Below are 14,850 nucleotides of genomic sequence, written 5' to 3' on the forward strand. Positions count from 1 at the left end.
GGCTCAGCAGTTGCGGTTCTCCGGTTCCAGAGCACAGGCTCAGCAGTTGCGGTTCTCCGGTTCCAGAGCACAGGCTCAGCAGTTGCGGTTCTCCGGTTCCAGAGCACAGGCTCAGCAGTTGTGGTTCTCGGGTTCCAGAGCACAGGCTCAGCAGTTGTGGTTCTCCGGTTCCAGAGCACAGGCTCAGCAGTTGCGGTTCTCCGGTTCCAGAGCACAGGCTCAGCAGTTGTGGTTCTCAGGTTCCAGAGCACAGGGTCAGTAGTTGTGGTGCTCAGCTACTCAGCTGAACTCAGTTGCTCCGCAGCATGTGGAATCTTCCTGGATCAGGAATCGAACCTGTGTCTCCTGCATTGGCAGGCAGATTCTTTACCACTAGGGAAGCCCCACCCCCACTTTCTGTGTGTCCTTATAAAAAGGGGAAATTTGGGCACAGGGAGACCCACAGGGAGAATGCCATATGAACATGAAGGTGGAGATGGGGGTGATGCTTCTGCAAGCCCAGGATCCCCCGTGAAGCCCCAGAAGCTGACGAGAGGCCTAGAGCAGTCTCCCACAGCCTCAGAAGGAACTGACCCTGCCAGCACCTTGGCCTTGGACTTCTGGCCTCCTAACTGAGATCATAATCTGGGGTTTCCGCTGCCCAGCCTGTGTACCATGCTGTGGTGACCCCAGTTCACCAGCACTGCACAGATGACTTATGACTTGAGTTTCTAGCCCAAGCTCAGAGGTCGGGGCCGAGGAGCTGCCGGGATCCCAGAGAAGGACCTTGGAAAGGCCAGGGATGGACAGCGGGGCAGTGGCAAGAGCTGGCATTTTCATCGCTGGTGTGGTTGTAAATCACCCAGCGATTGTGCCTCTGGAAATCAACTCTACAGAAATAACCGAGATGTTTACGGCAGGCATTTACGAGAAGGGAAATTGGAAACATCCCAAATGCCTGCCAATCGAGGAAGTGCTTGGCTATCCGTGGAAGGAATGTTCTCTACTATGAAGATGACACATATATGATCTAGGTCAGGGAATGGGAACTGTGTGTGAAGTGATGTTAAATATAAAAGGCCAAACACGAAGCCGGAACTCACCCGCTGATAAAAGGCACGCTGGGAGGCCACAGAGACCACAGTGATTTGGGTGTTCACAAACAAAATTAAATGTTGTCTAGCATCGATTTCTGGTTTGGCTACTTCAGGTCCTGTTTCTGAAACCCAGGATGTTCTGGGTTCAGGGCAGGAGGGCGACATGGTTCCCTGAGCTCCATGGGCCGTCGACGATGGACAGCCCTCATGGGCCTGCGGCCTGGACATTACCCCTGTACTGGGCCCCCCTGCCCCTGCCCAGCACAGCACACATTTGCCCAAGTCCTGTCAGAGCCAACACGCTCTCCTCATCTGCCCAACCCTGAGGCCAGGGAGCCAGGGAGGGTCACATACCCCCCTGGTGCCCACCAGTACAGCAGTATGTAACGGCCAGTTGGTACTGTTACAGTGCCGTTTGCAGGGTGGGGAAGTAGTAAGAGGAAGAAGCAGAATATAAACAGCAAGAGATTCCTGAGTGTTGGTGAGGAAAGCCTTCCTGTGGCGTAGACCTCACCGAGACACATCAGAGCATCGTGGGACTCTAGCAATGGGTTCTGAAAGTGGAGGCGGCTTCAACTCGCTCTATTGAAACCACCTTGGTTACTCCGTTTTCTACCTCGAGCATGGATCCTGTTTTTAAAATTATTATTATAAGCAGGAAAAAGCCCCCACAACAATTTCATGTACAAGTCCCTATTTTCTACCAAATTGCTTAGGTCCAGATTACAAATATAAACGGACCTCCCCCGTCATTTTAATCAAAGGTAGAAAAAATTTTTTTTGCTACCACACAAATAAGCAGCAGCTTGATTTAGTTGAAATCCACAAATCCAGGCAAGCGGAGGGCCTGGTGTGGTGAGTGAGCGCGTCTGCTGGGCTGTCCAGCCTCCCCACCTGAGCCCTAGCCCAGACCCTTCTGAGCTGAGCCCACTGGGGCGGCCCAGGCTGGGTGCTCAGGCTGCTTTAAAAGAACATCCGCTTGTTAATATACATGGGAAATAAAACTGTTGGGCCAGCCGAGTGCATCTGCCGCCTGCTTAGCCCATTCCAGAAAGATCTTTTGTGGATCTGCCTGGGAAGTCGGGGGGCCAGGATGGCGGTTTTCACTGAGAGGATATCCCAGCCTCTCACTTGTGTGGAAGCCTTTACAAAACAGAACAACAAGGGTTTGGCTCTTTTGCTCAGCACTTCTGGCTGTTTTTGGCCCTACAATTTAAGAAACCCATGGACTGGTCCACATGTGATGTGGGCCCTTGGCTCTGGCTGGTTGTCAAGAATTCCTGCTCCCGAGCATCCAAGTTAGCAGAGTGCGGATGGGGATTTCCCAGGTTGTTTAGCCACCAGGTGTGTCTACAACAGGGCCGTGTCAGCCCTGTTGGCAGCCAGGCCAGTACCTGCAAGGCCAGGACAGGGCAGAGAGCCAGAGTCAGGTGCAGGGGCCCCGTCCTCCAATGGACCACAGGGATGGGGGTGGTGGAGAGAGGAAATGCTGCACCCCTCGAATGTGCCCCAGAAAGGAGGCAGTGGAAGTGCTGAGCGGCCGTGGAGAAGCAGAAGCAGGGGTTCCCCGGTTACATGAGTCTGATGCCTGCTCTGCGCCAGGGCCTCCACACATCCTGCATGAGGAAGCCCCATGCCCAGGATGCAGGGTCCCGAAGTGACGTCCATCGTCAGCACTTCCCTGTTCTGCAGCTCCACTGTGGGGACAGGGCAAGACCAGACCCTCCTGCCAATCAGCCTCTCCCACCAACACCAGCTCAGCTCAGTGGGCAGAAGGTAGGCTGGTCCACTGGGCTTGGCCAGCAGAGCAGGGAGGAGGCAGGTCCCCAAAGCAAGTGCCATGGGGACAGCAGGTAATCCATGTCAAGGGCAAGTTCCAGGTGGCAGCAGGTGGTCAGGCATGGGGGAAGCTAAGAGCCCTGCAGGTGGAAACCCGGTCTGTACCCTGCCCCCAAGGGCCAGTGGGCTGTCTGTATCCAGGTGAAAGGCAGGGTCAGGGGCATACCCTCAGGTTGGACAGGAGGAATGAGAGAGTAAATGGGGCTGGGAGCCACTTGCTGGCTTGCTGCTTCTGCCCAGTGTGCAGGAGAGTGACCCTCAAGTGCCACCATGGGCTGGCATGGCCTCAGCAGTGCTGGGCACCCACGTGCAGCTGACCAGACCCCAGGCAGCTTCGGGGTTCATTCCCCCACCCCCACCCCCCTGTCCCCTGGCCAGCCTCTCTGCTGTTGTGGTTCCTCAGTAGACGTTCTATAAATGGCTTTATGAAAAAGTGTTTTCTGTCTTTTATTAGCTTTACTTGATTCTTAAGAGTCCCCACTTGGTGCCCAGGAGGCTCCTGATCTGATCACATTCTTCAAATAACTTTAAACCTGAGTGCAGCAGCAGGTGCCCCACCGGGCATCGCATGGTGACCTCGAGGTTCAGGGGACCCCCCACCACGCCTTCTCCCTGAACTTCACCCACACCCAGACCCCCACCTTTCTGGCTTCTCCCCCACAAGCTGTGCCCCAAGTGGCTTTTCCAACCCTGCAGCTGGCCGCCACCTGCCGTGCCATTCACGGACGACTGGAGCATCAGGCAGCCTATCCAGACGCAGTCCAGGGACCTGTTGCCCCACCGCCTGCCTGGTCTGTGCCCTGCATCTGCATCCCAGACCCCCTGTGGGCAGGGTGGGGGTCTGCTAGGCTCCTGGTACATCGGTGGCCCTCTGCTTTGATCAAGGGCCCCATGGCCTCAGCCCCGCAGGAGTCATTCTCCACCTACAGGCGCTCCCCACCCTCCCACAGACACTCGTTCACCCCACCAGACGCCCCCTCCCCATTCAGGGAGGGCTTGGGCGCTCACCCTCCCCTGCTGGCCTGTTCCCTAGAGTCTGACCCCTCCCAGTCTCTCCCTGTCTTCCCAGAAGGCTGCCCCTTCTTGTCCCACAGGCCCACTCACTTCCACTCATGGTGCTTGGAGGTCAGTCCTTACTCTCTCATCACAGTCTGGACCCTCTGCCTGTCCCCAGCATCTTGATTGTCTGTGGAGAGCCACAGTGGAGGGCCAGAAACAGATAAGTTATTATAATAGAGTGGGCACAGTGAGCTGAGACATGTAGAGTACAGTGTCTGGAGAAGACCAAGCTGACTTCCTGTGGCAACTGGGGAGGATTTCCAAGAGGAGGTATTGAACTGGGTCTTGAAGGATGCATAGAAGTTTGCCTGGCGGCAGCGGGGTTATACTTTAGGATACAGCCCTGGGTTCTTGTCCCTGTCATTGTCTCAGTAATTCTAAGTTTCAGGTGGGTAGATGCTGCAGATTTCGAGGGAGAATGGCGCTGGTGCTCGCCTGACTGTTGTCTGTGATGTTCGAGATGTTGGGGGCCTGGCCCGTGGTCCTCACTGCACTTGCTTCTTAGCATCACCTCTTCTGGGGAGCCTGCTTGTGATCCACATCAAGCAACTGGCAGAGCCACTGGAAAGGGCGTGGATGCCTGGGGAGGGGGCAGAAGGAGACTGGAAATGGTGGTGGCCGAGAAGCTGGCTTTAAGGATGGGAGAGGGGAGGTGGGGGAGACTGGCTTAAGGAGTGATGGTCATCGGGGGCCAAACTGCTTCTCTGTGCCCTCACTTCAGGTAGTTAAGCCATGGAGAGTCCTCTAGCTTGTCAGCTTTGTCAGGCACCTGACCAAGCTTTCAGGGAAACTTCCATGGGTCTTGAGCTGGAAGACTGAGCTCCGAGGGCTCCCTAGGGTCCCGGCTGCTCCTCCCTGCTCCAGGCACAGCCTCAGCTGGCCCAGGTCCTCCCTCAGAGTTAATGGGCACTGGGGTGCAGGTTTGGGTGACGAGGAAGACCAGGGTGGGGTGACCAGACTTGGGGGAGGGTAGGGCATCTCTTTCTAGAAGCTTTTTTCAAGCTGGGTCACAGGAGCAAGAGAAACCCTACCCCATAGGGGCTTTCAGAGGTGCCCCTCTCCCAGGAGGCAGGACTCTGGGAGAGAAAGACCTGCGTCCAAGAGCAGTCTGTTCTCCAGCCTGAGTGCCACCTATAAGGTCCGTTATTGAGCGCTTGCTGGATGCCGGGAGCTTGCCTGCCACGTTCCTGGTTCCTCCAGAGACTGGCTCCTGCCTGCCTGGCCCTGCCCTCATCTCAGACCCTTGCCATCACTCACCCAGAGCCCCCTGCAGAAGAGACAGTGGAGTCTGACCCGGAAGGACATGGGGCAGCAGGGCAGCTTGTCTGGGATGGTCCATCTGGCTGTTCCTCTTGTTCACTTTAGGCACATCCTGCCGTGTACCCGGGAGGATTCCCGGCTCACTGTCCCTTGGTCCTGTACTTACCCTGTCTGGACAGCAGCAGGTGGACAGGCCCTGTAGGCCTCTCCCCACTCCAGGGACGAGCTCACCTTTGGGCCCCATGGTGCCTCACCCGGCGCCCACCAGGCTTGTGAGCAGCCCTCTGGCTGTTTGGAACTTCCAACATCAGTGGGGATTGGATTCTGGCACTGGAAGCCCTGACTATTCCATGGAGGCCTGTGAGCCGGTGCTTGGGTGTCCGTGCCCTTTGGGAGCCAGAGCATAAGGGTGGCAGCTCAGCCCTGTACACCTGATACCCTCCACTCTCCTGGGCAGGAAGTGGATGGGAGACCAGGGATAGGCCGGGCTGGTGAGGAGGAGACCAAAGCAGCCTCAGGCAGACAGCCACCTGGGGCCTGGCTCAGCCTTTGCAGTGGCCCCGTGAGCTTTTGCTGCTCCTTGGGTGGGTGGGGAAACAGGCTCAGAGGGTGCAGCCAGGAAGAGACAGCAGGGTTCAAACCCAGACCTGCTTGAAGCCTCAACACGCTGTCTCCCAAGTTCTGACTTTGAAGAAGCAAAAATATAGCTCTAAGCACACCTATTGATCATAAAGACCTGGGATGTTAAGAAAATGTTCAGTTAGATCTAGTGTAATATTTACTTTTTTCCCAAGGAAGTGAATAGTCCATCTTAATGAAGTTTTTTTATTATTCTTATTATTCTTATTGCTATTTTTTAAAGGTGAGTTAGACTTAAAAAAATTCATATATTTAGTTTTGACTGTGCTGAGTGTTCATTGTGGTGTGCGGGCTTCTCACTGCGGTGGCTTCTCTTGTTGCAGAGCATGGGCTCTAGGGCGTGAGGGCTTCAGTAGTTGTGGCTCCTGGGCTCTAGAGCACAGGCTCAATAGTTGTGGCACGCAGGCTTAGTTTCTCTGTGGCACGTGGGAGCTTCCCAGACCAGAGATTGGACCTGCACCCCCTGTGTTGGAAGGGCAGAATCCTAACCACTGGACCGCCAGGGAAGGCCCCCAAGTTTTATCCCAAAAAGGATTATAGCAGAAATGTGTTCTCTATTTAAGACGTTGCTTTCCCATCACCTGGAGCCGGGGCTAAAGCAGCTGGTGGGCTTCTCAGGCTCTGTGGGCAGCAGGGGCGGGGAGTGCTGGGTTCCAATGGGGGCTGTGCCTGCAGGGCCTCTGGGGAGGGAAGACAGAGAAGGGGCCTGTGGTCAGGGGTGTCCCCCGCCCCACTGGTTCATGTGTTCAGCCTTTGTGCCCACCTCCCGTGGCAGCCTCCAGTCTGGACCCTTCCCCAGACGTTTCCTGTTCTGGCTTTGTCTCATACCTGCTGGGTCTAATGTTCTTCGAAAATGATCTCAAATCAAATTAAACCAACGGTGGTGACAAGTCGAATACCGTGGAGGATCTTCTGATGGACCCCAGGCTCCCTCTGGCCTGTGCTCCCCGCCGGCCCCAGGACCCTCATGGGCCTGCTCTCGGGGCTCTGGCTTGCTCTGCCACCTCCTGCACACCATCCTCCTCTCAAGGGTCATTGTTTGGGGAGTCACATACAGAACCTCTCAATGACCTCGGCAGTGGTCACCCCGCCTTTCAGGTTTCCTTCTCCCAGCCCTCCAGGCTGGTCTCTGCTCCTCTCAGAAGCATTGATGCTGTGGGCGGGTAAATGTCTCCTCCGCTGTGGGACTGGCTGCCTCTGCTGTGTAGTGGCGGTGGAGGATCTGGAGGAGGGACCTTCACCTCCAGCTTTGCAGCGTAATTATGTGATGCTTCTCCCTCCCTCCAGAACCTTCAGCGAGTCCCCACAGGCTGCACCTCCCTATTCCACTGTCTGGAGCTGGGCCAGCGTTCATTGCTCTGGGAGGACCCTGGGTCTCGAGGACTTGGCATAGAGTGAAGGACGGTGCTCACTGAGAGGCCCCCAGACAGGCCCTCAGTCCTGCTGGTCCGCGAGGATGCCGAGGCCAGGGGTCTCATAGGAGCTGAGTGTGCCAGTCAACTGGGATCTTCGAGCTGCTGGGAAAGAGGCCCCTGTGGGGCTGGCACGAAGGGTGGTGCCAGGAGGCTGGAAGTCTTTTGGGGAGGGGTGCCCCTTCCTCAGGGCTTCCTTGGTGGCTCAGATGGTAAAGAATCTGCCTATAATGCAGGAGACCCTGGTTTGATCCCTGGGTCAGGAAGATCCCCTGGAAAAGGGAATGGATACCCACTCCAGTATTCTTGGGGCTTCCCTGGTGGCTCAGATGGTAAAGAATCTGCTTGCAGTGTGGGAGACCTGGGTTTGATCCCTGTGTTGGAAAGGTCCCCTGGAGAAAGAGAATGACTTACCACTCCAGTATTCTTGCCTGGAGAATTTCACAGATTGAGAAGTTTGGCAGGCTATAGCCCATGGGGTCACAAAGAGTCAGACATGACTGAGCAACTAACACTGACACCAGCTAACACACCCCTTCTTCATACAGATCTCTGCCCGAGGCCGGGCATCATGACTGAATGCTGGGTGTTCACTGGGGGGATTAATTGCCTCTGTTTCCTTGTTTCTCCCCAGGGGGGCTTTTTCTGTGGTCCGTCGCTGTGTCAAGCTCTGCACCGGCCATGAGTACGCAGCCAAGATCATCAACACCAAGAAGCTGTCAGCCAGAGGTAGGGAGGGAATGGCTGTGTTGGCCGGTGGGAGCCGGGGGCAGGGGGAGCCTGTGCTGGGGGACGGGGAGTGGCCTGTGGCTTCTGGGCGACACAATCGGAGCGGGATTCGTGGCTGCAGTGGGGTGTGAACAGGGCTCGCGGCTGCGCAGGGCTGGGAGCAAGAGGCACCCACACACCCTCACACGTGGAATTGCACTCTTGCTCTCGTTTAGGGACTGTGGAACCCCCGTCTCTTCTCCCCAGGGCTGGAGGGGAGAGCCATGCAACCAGGTGGCTGATGTGGTCAGATAGTGTCATCTGCCCAAGAACATGGGCCAGAGGAGGATGTAGGGACCTGAAGACTTTGGATGCTTGAGGGGCCACCTGAATGGCATGTTTCCTGACTTGGACCCTGCCAGTCTTCTGGACCCAGGGATGCACATGGGGACTCATCTGACTGTCCTGGGAGGGCTGGTGGCGGGTGCCTGCAGGGATGGATGTGATGCTGGCCACGAGCTGGCCCTGGGCATGTGGCCTCACCCCATCTGGCACTTTCCAGGCCCTTGCTGGGGGACAGCCTGTTCTGGACAGACAGACAGACCCCTGATCCAGTGGTGTTCCATGTGGTGGGGGTGGGGCAAGATGTGGGGGGAGGGGATGACATGCGGTGAGTGAGTGTGACAAGGCCATGGTGGAGGTGCCTCCCCGAGCAGGTGAATTCAGAGCACAGAGGTGAGGGGACAAAGGCGGGGAACCAGGGAAGGAGTCTGGTGGGACCTGCCACCCCCCAGTGCTGTGGGGATCCCACGGATCTCTAACTGAGGGTTAGACAAGAGGGGCCGGATGAGCCCTGGGCAGACAGTGCTGAGTTAAGCCCTCTCCCACCTCCTCCCATGCACACTCACGACCCTGGTTAGCATCCAGACACAAATCTAATTGAGAGGCTCCTTCTCCTCCAAGAGGCCCTGACTGTCGGCAGTCCTGGCCCACATCCCGCCCTGCGGTTGGTGCAGAGAACGCCTCCGTCTGTGGGGTCTGCAGCTTCTAGCCCAGCAGCCTGCGGGGGCGAGCGGCTGAGCCTGCTGTGTGGTTTGCTGAGCCGTGTGTGGGTGTTTGGGTGCCTGCTGTGTACCAGGCCTTCGGGGCTGAGTGCTTCCAGGGGCAGGCGCTCCGGTCCCAGCCCATTTGAGAGGCTGGTTGTGCACCAGTGGGGTCAGTCCTGCGTCCTCATTTTTGCTGCTGATGCTAGGAGGGGACGGGTGACACAGGGCACTGTGGAGACAGGAGGTCTTGGAGCCAGTGCAGCCCTGGGGCGTGTGTGGTAGGAAGGCTCAGATCCTGCAGCTAGACTGATAACAGCAATAACACGAAGGCTAATATTTACCCAGCGTTTGCTGTGTGTACTGTACTGCCAAATGCAGGGCTGCTTCTGGGTTCCCTGACACTGGGTGGGCGGCACTGGTCGGATACCGTTGTCACACGTGTTTGGGAGCTGTGTCTGCACACGTTGAGTTTCTAAAGTAGGAGGAGCACTCTGCTTCATTCCCTAGGCTTGTGCCAGGCCACAGGAGGCGAGAGAGCCCACCTTCAGGTGCCCCCTGGACTGTTGAGGGAGACCTTCACTCATTCGCCAGCTTTACCCAGCACCTCCCACGTGCCTGGCACTGAGGACAGGGTGATGAGCAAACACATCCAAACAAACCACTCCAGCCCCATCTTCCGGGTGGGAGCCCAGGGAAGAGCACAGGAGATTGGATGGGTCTTGAAGGATGAATAGGAGTTTGTGAGGCTCAAGCAGAAAACCACTTGAGTATGAGTATGTTTCCATGGAATCCGGCAGCTCCTTTCAAGTATATTCACATTGCACTGTTTATACCCTTAAAGTGAAAGTGTTAGTCGCTGAATCTTGTCCGACTCTTTGCGACCCCATGGACTGTAGCCTGCCAGGCTCCTCTGTCCACGGGATTTTCCAGGCAAGAACACTGGAGTGGGTTGCCATTTCCTACTCCAAGGGATCTTCCCAACCCAGGGATTGAACCTGGGTCTCCTGCATTGCAAGCAGATTCTTTACTGAGGATCAAGAGCAGTGGAAGTCTGAAATTCCCTCATGTTCCACAATTACCGCCTGCTCTTTCTTTTGCCCCCTCAGCAGCAGCCCTGCTGCCCGCTTCCTGACAGCCAGCCGGCTCTCTGCCCTTGAGTCCCAGAGGCTGGGCCAAAGAGATCCTGGCTCACAGCACCATTGTGGGGCTGTGCAGACCTGGGGCTCCGTCAGCCCTTCTTCCGGCCTCAGTGTCCCAGCCGGACACAGCTCGGGTTGGGTGGTGGGAGGCAGGGCAGCTAGCCAGGGCTGGTCTGGAATTGGAGCAGCCAGCTCTCGCCTGCTGTCACGTCTCCTCAGGAGCACTTCCCCTGTGAAGACACTCCCTGCTTTGCCTCCACGCTTGGGCCCTTGCATTGCTCAGGTCTGTGAAGGTCTTGGGCATTCCTCCCACCCTGTTAAACTCATTATCATGAAAAATTTCAACCACCCCCAAATATAGATAAAATGATAGAATGAGCCCCCAGCTTCAACACAGCAGTTTTCAACACTCGGGCAATTTTGTTTCACCTGTAACCCTCCCCATGCTCCACCTCCACTCACGTATCTTGCGGCAGATCCCAGACTACCCGTCGTTTTACCACAGTGATCAGCATGTTTCTCTAATGGAAAAGGATTCTAAAACCAACCAGCCACCTCCCTGTACAGGGACCCAAGGGTCTTCTGATCCTCCCCAGCCCCTTTTCAAGCTGAATGGGCATCTGGAGGGGTAAGAGGAGAGGGTCTTGGACCCCTGACCCTCATCTGCATGCTGCGTGTGGGCCAGCAATGGGGTTTGGCTGATGGGTTTGGTGTGGTTGCTACGTGGCCTTGGCCACATGGTCCTGACTGCCTCAGTGTGTGACCTTGGCCGTGTTACTTAGCTACCCTGTACCTCAGTTTTCTCAGTTGTAAAATAGGGATAAATCTAATCGCTACCCCAGAGGGGCATTGTGAGAGAGAGAGGAGTGAGGTACTTTGGAGTCAGCCTAGCACAGTGCTGCCCGAACACCCTTTGGTTTCTTTCGTGTTTCTTGCCAGACTATCCTGCCCAGCCTGCAGGCTCTAGGACTCCTCCTCCAGGAAGCCTCCCTGGCTCCTCCCAACCAGCTTAGAAACCCAGAAGCCCGAAAGCAGTCACTTTACAAATTTTTCCATTGATCATTTGCTCCTTGAGGGCAAATGCAGAAGTTCATCTCTGCACCTTCCCAGCTCCCAACCCAGAGGCTGGGAAAACACATGTATGAACATCCCACCCTCTTCTTACTACCCTTTGAGGGCTGGCTACATAAACCCAAAGTTCTCACCTGGCCTGAAACTCTGCCTTTGGCCCTGTCTTCTCTCTCTGTCCCAGCAGCTCTGGTCAGGCACTGGCTTCTTCTGGTTCTATATACCCCAGGGCCTTTGCACATGCCTTCTCTGAGGCTCAGACAGTAAAGAATCTGCCTGCAATGCAGGATACCCAGGTTTGATACCCGGGTCAGGAAGATCCCCTGGAGAAGGGCATGGCAACCAACTCCATTATTCTTGCCTGGGAAATTCCATGGACAGAGGAGCTTGGCAGGCTACAGTCCACGCAGTGGCAAAGACTTGGACACAACTGAATGACTAACAAGTTTCACTTTCCTTCTAGAAATGCTTTTCCTGAACTTTGTACCTGCTTACCTCCTGTTGATGACACTTCCTCAAAGGGGTCTCCCTTGAGCCTCCAGTAGGAACCTGGGACCCAAGCACCCTGTTTTTATTTGATGGCTGTCTCACCCACTACACTGCCAGGCCTTGTGGGCAGGACTTCATCTGTTTCGTTCACCATTGTATCTCCTACCCTCCACCCAGGCCCTGAGAGGTGGTGAGCTCTCCATAAATCTTTTGGAATGAGTGAATGCTTTGAGTGAGTGGATTTTGAAGGAGCAGGCGTGCAGCCTATGCTGCAGTCAGGTTAGTCTCCCAGGTGTGAAGCTGGGATAGGGATTGGGTGGAGCAGCATCAAGAAGAAGGTGTGCTGCAGGGTTGGGTTTGCAAGGGAGATCCCTGGCCACCAAACACCTGAGCATCTGGGAAGTCCAAGTCCAGGAGAAGTTCTGTGGCGAAGCCAGAGAGTGGTCAGGAAGCAGGGAGGGGAGGCCTGGAGCCCGCTGCTCCTCCCTGAGTCCTGGTGTTCACCTCGCAGCCTGCACCTGCGGCGTCCTGCAGGGTCAGACTTGATCCACACAGAGAGTCCTGACTCCAGACAGCCCTCCCTCCTGAGAGAGGCCATTCAGAAATGCTTGCCCCAGCTGTTGTCCTGGAAGGTGGGGGCAGGGGATCCATGGGTAGGGAGTCTTCTAGGCAAGTGGGAGAGTGGGGAAGTGGAGATTAGACTCAGAGGTTGGAGGAGAAGCCCCTCTTCTGCCCGCTTCATTTTCCGTGCAATGCGGAGGGGCCTCACCCAGCCCTGCAGTGAGGGGGGTCCACTCCTGATCCGAGGAGACTGGCTTAGTCCTTCAAGGCTTCTAGTGATAAAGAAAGTGGCAGGACGATGCTGGCGCTGGACACAGAAAAACTGTCCCACCTGGTAACTGACAGTTCTTGGAGCCACGAGGACACTGCAGATTACATCCAGCTTGTGCCAAAGGCAGTAAGAGTTAGATTTTTTAAATTTAATAATAGAGGATTGTGAGACATTCAGAGTCTGTGAATGTACTGAATAATAAGAGATTATTAAACTACCATTAACAAAAGCAGTTAGAGGAAAATTAATTGATGGGGGTGGTGGGGGTAAGACGATCATCATCAGGCACTTCTTGTTGCTCCCGCCTCCCTCTCCCCTCCCCTTGCTCCTTGTCAGCACCAAGTGGTTGCTCTTTAGGGCTCGTTTGGTGGCCATTTGGAGGACACCCTGTGGACCGAGCTCTTTTAGTATTCACTGGCCCCGAGTGTCTTTAGTTCTCATTGGCCCTGAGCAGGTGTCCCAGAAATGACCCCGGTCAGCGGATGACCTAGAGGAAGAAAGGAGGGACACGCCTGCACTGGAGCGGGGGCTCAGGCCTCTGGGTATTGTGCCCTGACCCTCAGCAGCATTTTCTCGAGGTCAGTGGTGGGAGGCCTGTGCCACGGAAGAGGAAACAGAACCCCACAGAAGCAAAGTGGCCCAGGAACCCACGGTTGTGATGGCAGCTCCAGTTTTCACCCAGCTGCCGAGGGTCGCAGGGGGATCAGGTGTGAGGGCTGACCTCCCAGGTGGGAGGCTGACCTCATAGTGGGTGCTCACCGCACAGCTGGGGGACTCACCCTACCCGTGAGAAGGCTGAGGCCACCGATGAGATCGGGGCTCACCTCTGACCCTCCTCACCCCAGGCTGATGCTCGGTTTACCTCCAGCTACCTTCACGTAGGGTCACGCCCTTCGCAGGGTCCGGATGGCCCCTTCTGCCTTGGGGAGCGCCCCAGTCGGCGGTAATGGGGAGGAGTGTATCTGGTCTCTAGGGGCTCTGGGGCTGAGCCTACACCCCTGGCCAAACCTGCCCGGGCCCCTGCTTTCCTGCTGCAACCCGTGCTGCCGGTTTCCTGTCGGCCCCCACGACCCACAAGCAGGAAGACATCCCGAGACAGAGGATAATGGGCGCCGGGAATTCGCGGAACTGGGTTACTGGAGGACGCGCCGCCGGCTCCGCATTGCAGGGGCGGCTGAGCATGCGCAGCGGGCGCTGGGGCGCCCTCCCTCCTTTCCTTCCCTCCTCTCCCCTCCCCTCCTCACCCTCCCCTTCCCTTCTCCCTGCTCCCTTCCCCTTCCCTCCCTTCCCCTCCCCACTCTCCCTCTCTCGAGCACCCCTCCCTCACCTGAGCACCCTTACGGGGCCATTCCGCAGCCCTGCCCCCTCCCTTGCAGCTCCCAGGGCCCCAGGGCCCCAGCCAGGGCTTCACTGTATAATGTCCTAATTTCAAATAAAAAATGATTTTTTAGAATAAGTATGTCCTAGGCCCCCAGCCAGCCTTTGGTGCACCTTACTCTGGAGTAGGGGCTCCAGGTGACCCTGGGCAATGGGAGGGGGTTTCCCCAAGGACCCAGAGGGTGCAAAGGAGTGGGGGTCCCTCCCTTTGCCCCATGGTCAATCTTTAACTGGACAGACCCATTTCTCCCAGATTCTGTTGTCAGGGCGTGGGTTTGTGTGGAGTTGCAGGTGTCCTGGTGCAGGTGGGGAGGGAGTAAGAGGGAAGGTTGGGGGCTCTTGTGGGAGGTGACCCCCCCATTCCCATCCCACTGGGAGGATGGGGGAGCAATGAGGGAACCAGACTAGGGTGGCCAGATTTTGCAGTTAAATTTGAATTTCAGATAGGCAATAAAAAATATTTGAAGACAAATATGTCCCAAACTGCATGGGACATGCTTCTATTAGAAAACTGTTTACCTGCGCTTGGGACATATTTATATTTAAAAAATACTTGTTGCTTATCTGAAATTCAGATTTAACGTTTTTTTTTTTTTTTTGGCACACCATGCAGCATGTGGGATCTTAGTTTCCCAACTAGGGATCAAACCCGTGGCGCCCTGCAGTGGCAGCATGGAGTCTTAACCACTGAACGATCAGGGAAGTCCCAAACGGGTCGTTTTGTGTTTTATCAGGCAATGCTAAACAGAACTGTTGAGAGGACAGGTCTTTGTCATTAATTTGTTAACCAAACAGGCTAAGTCAAAACTTCCCCAAACTGGGCGAAGGCAGAGGAGGAGAAGGAAAGGGGTGGGGGCTAGGCTTTGTGGGCAGGAGTCCTTAGGGACACCCCCTCCGTGTTCTTGG

At 55.9% G+C, this 14,850-nt stretch overlaps 1 protein-coding gene across 15 annotated transcripts in view; it reads left to right on the top strand.

The window, feature by feature from the left end:
* The window catches only part of CAMK2B (calcium/calmodulin dependent protein kinase II beta), a 92,517-nt gene that overhangs the window by 25,949 nt on the left and 51,718 nt on the right, over window positions 1-14,850 (top strand). For 14 of the 15 annotated variants that reach the window (XM_019958933.2, XM_019958934.2, XM_019958935.2 and 11 more), the window contains exon 2: window positions 7,920-8,014. In XM_019958933.2, the coding sequence (XP_019814492.1) occupies window positions 7,920-8,014 (95 nt within the window). Of the gene's footprint in view, window positions 1-7,919; window positions 8,015-14,850 lie in introns of those variants that run through there. The other variant, XM_070788012.1, reaches the window with a different exon arrangement.

Source organism: Bos indicus, chromosome 4 (genome assembly GCF_029378745.1).
Source record: "Bos indicus isolate NIAB-ARS_2022 breed Sahiwal x Tharparkar chromosome 4, NIAB-ARS_B.indTharparkar_mat_pri_1.0, whole genome shotgun sequence".
Lineage (NCBI taxonomy): Eukaryota > Metazoa > Chordata > Mammalia > Artiodactyla > Bovidae > Bos > Bos indicus.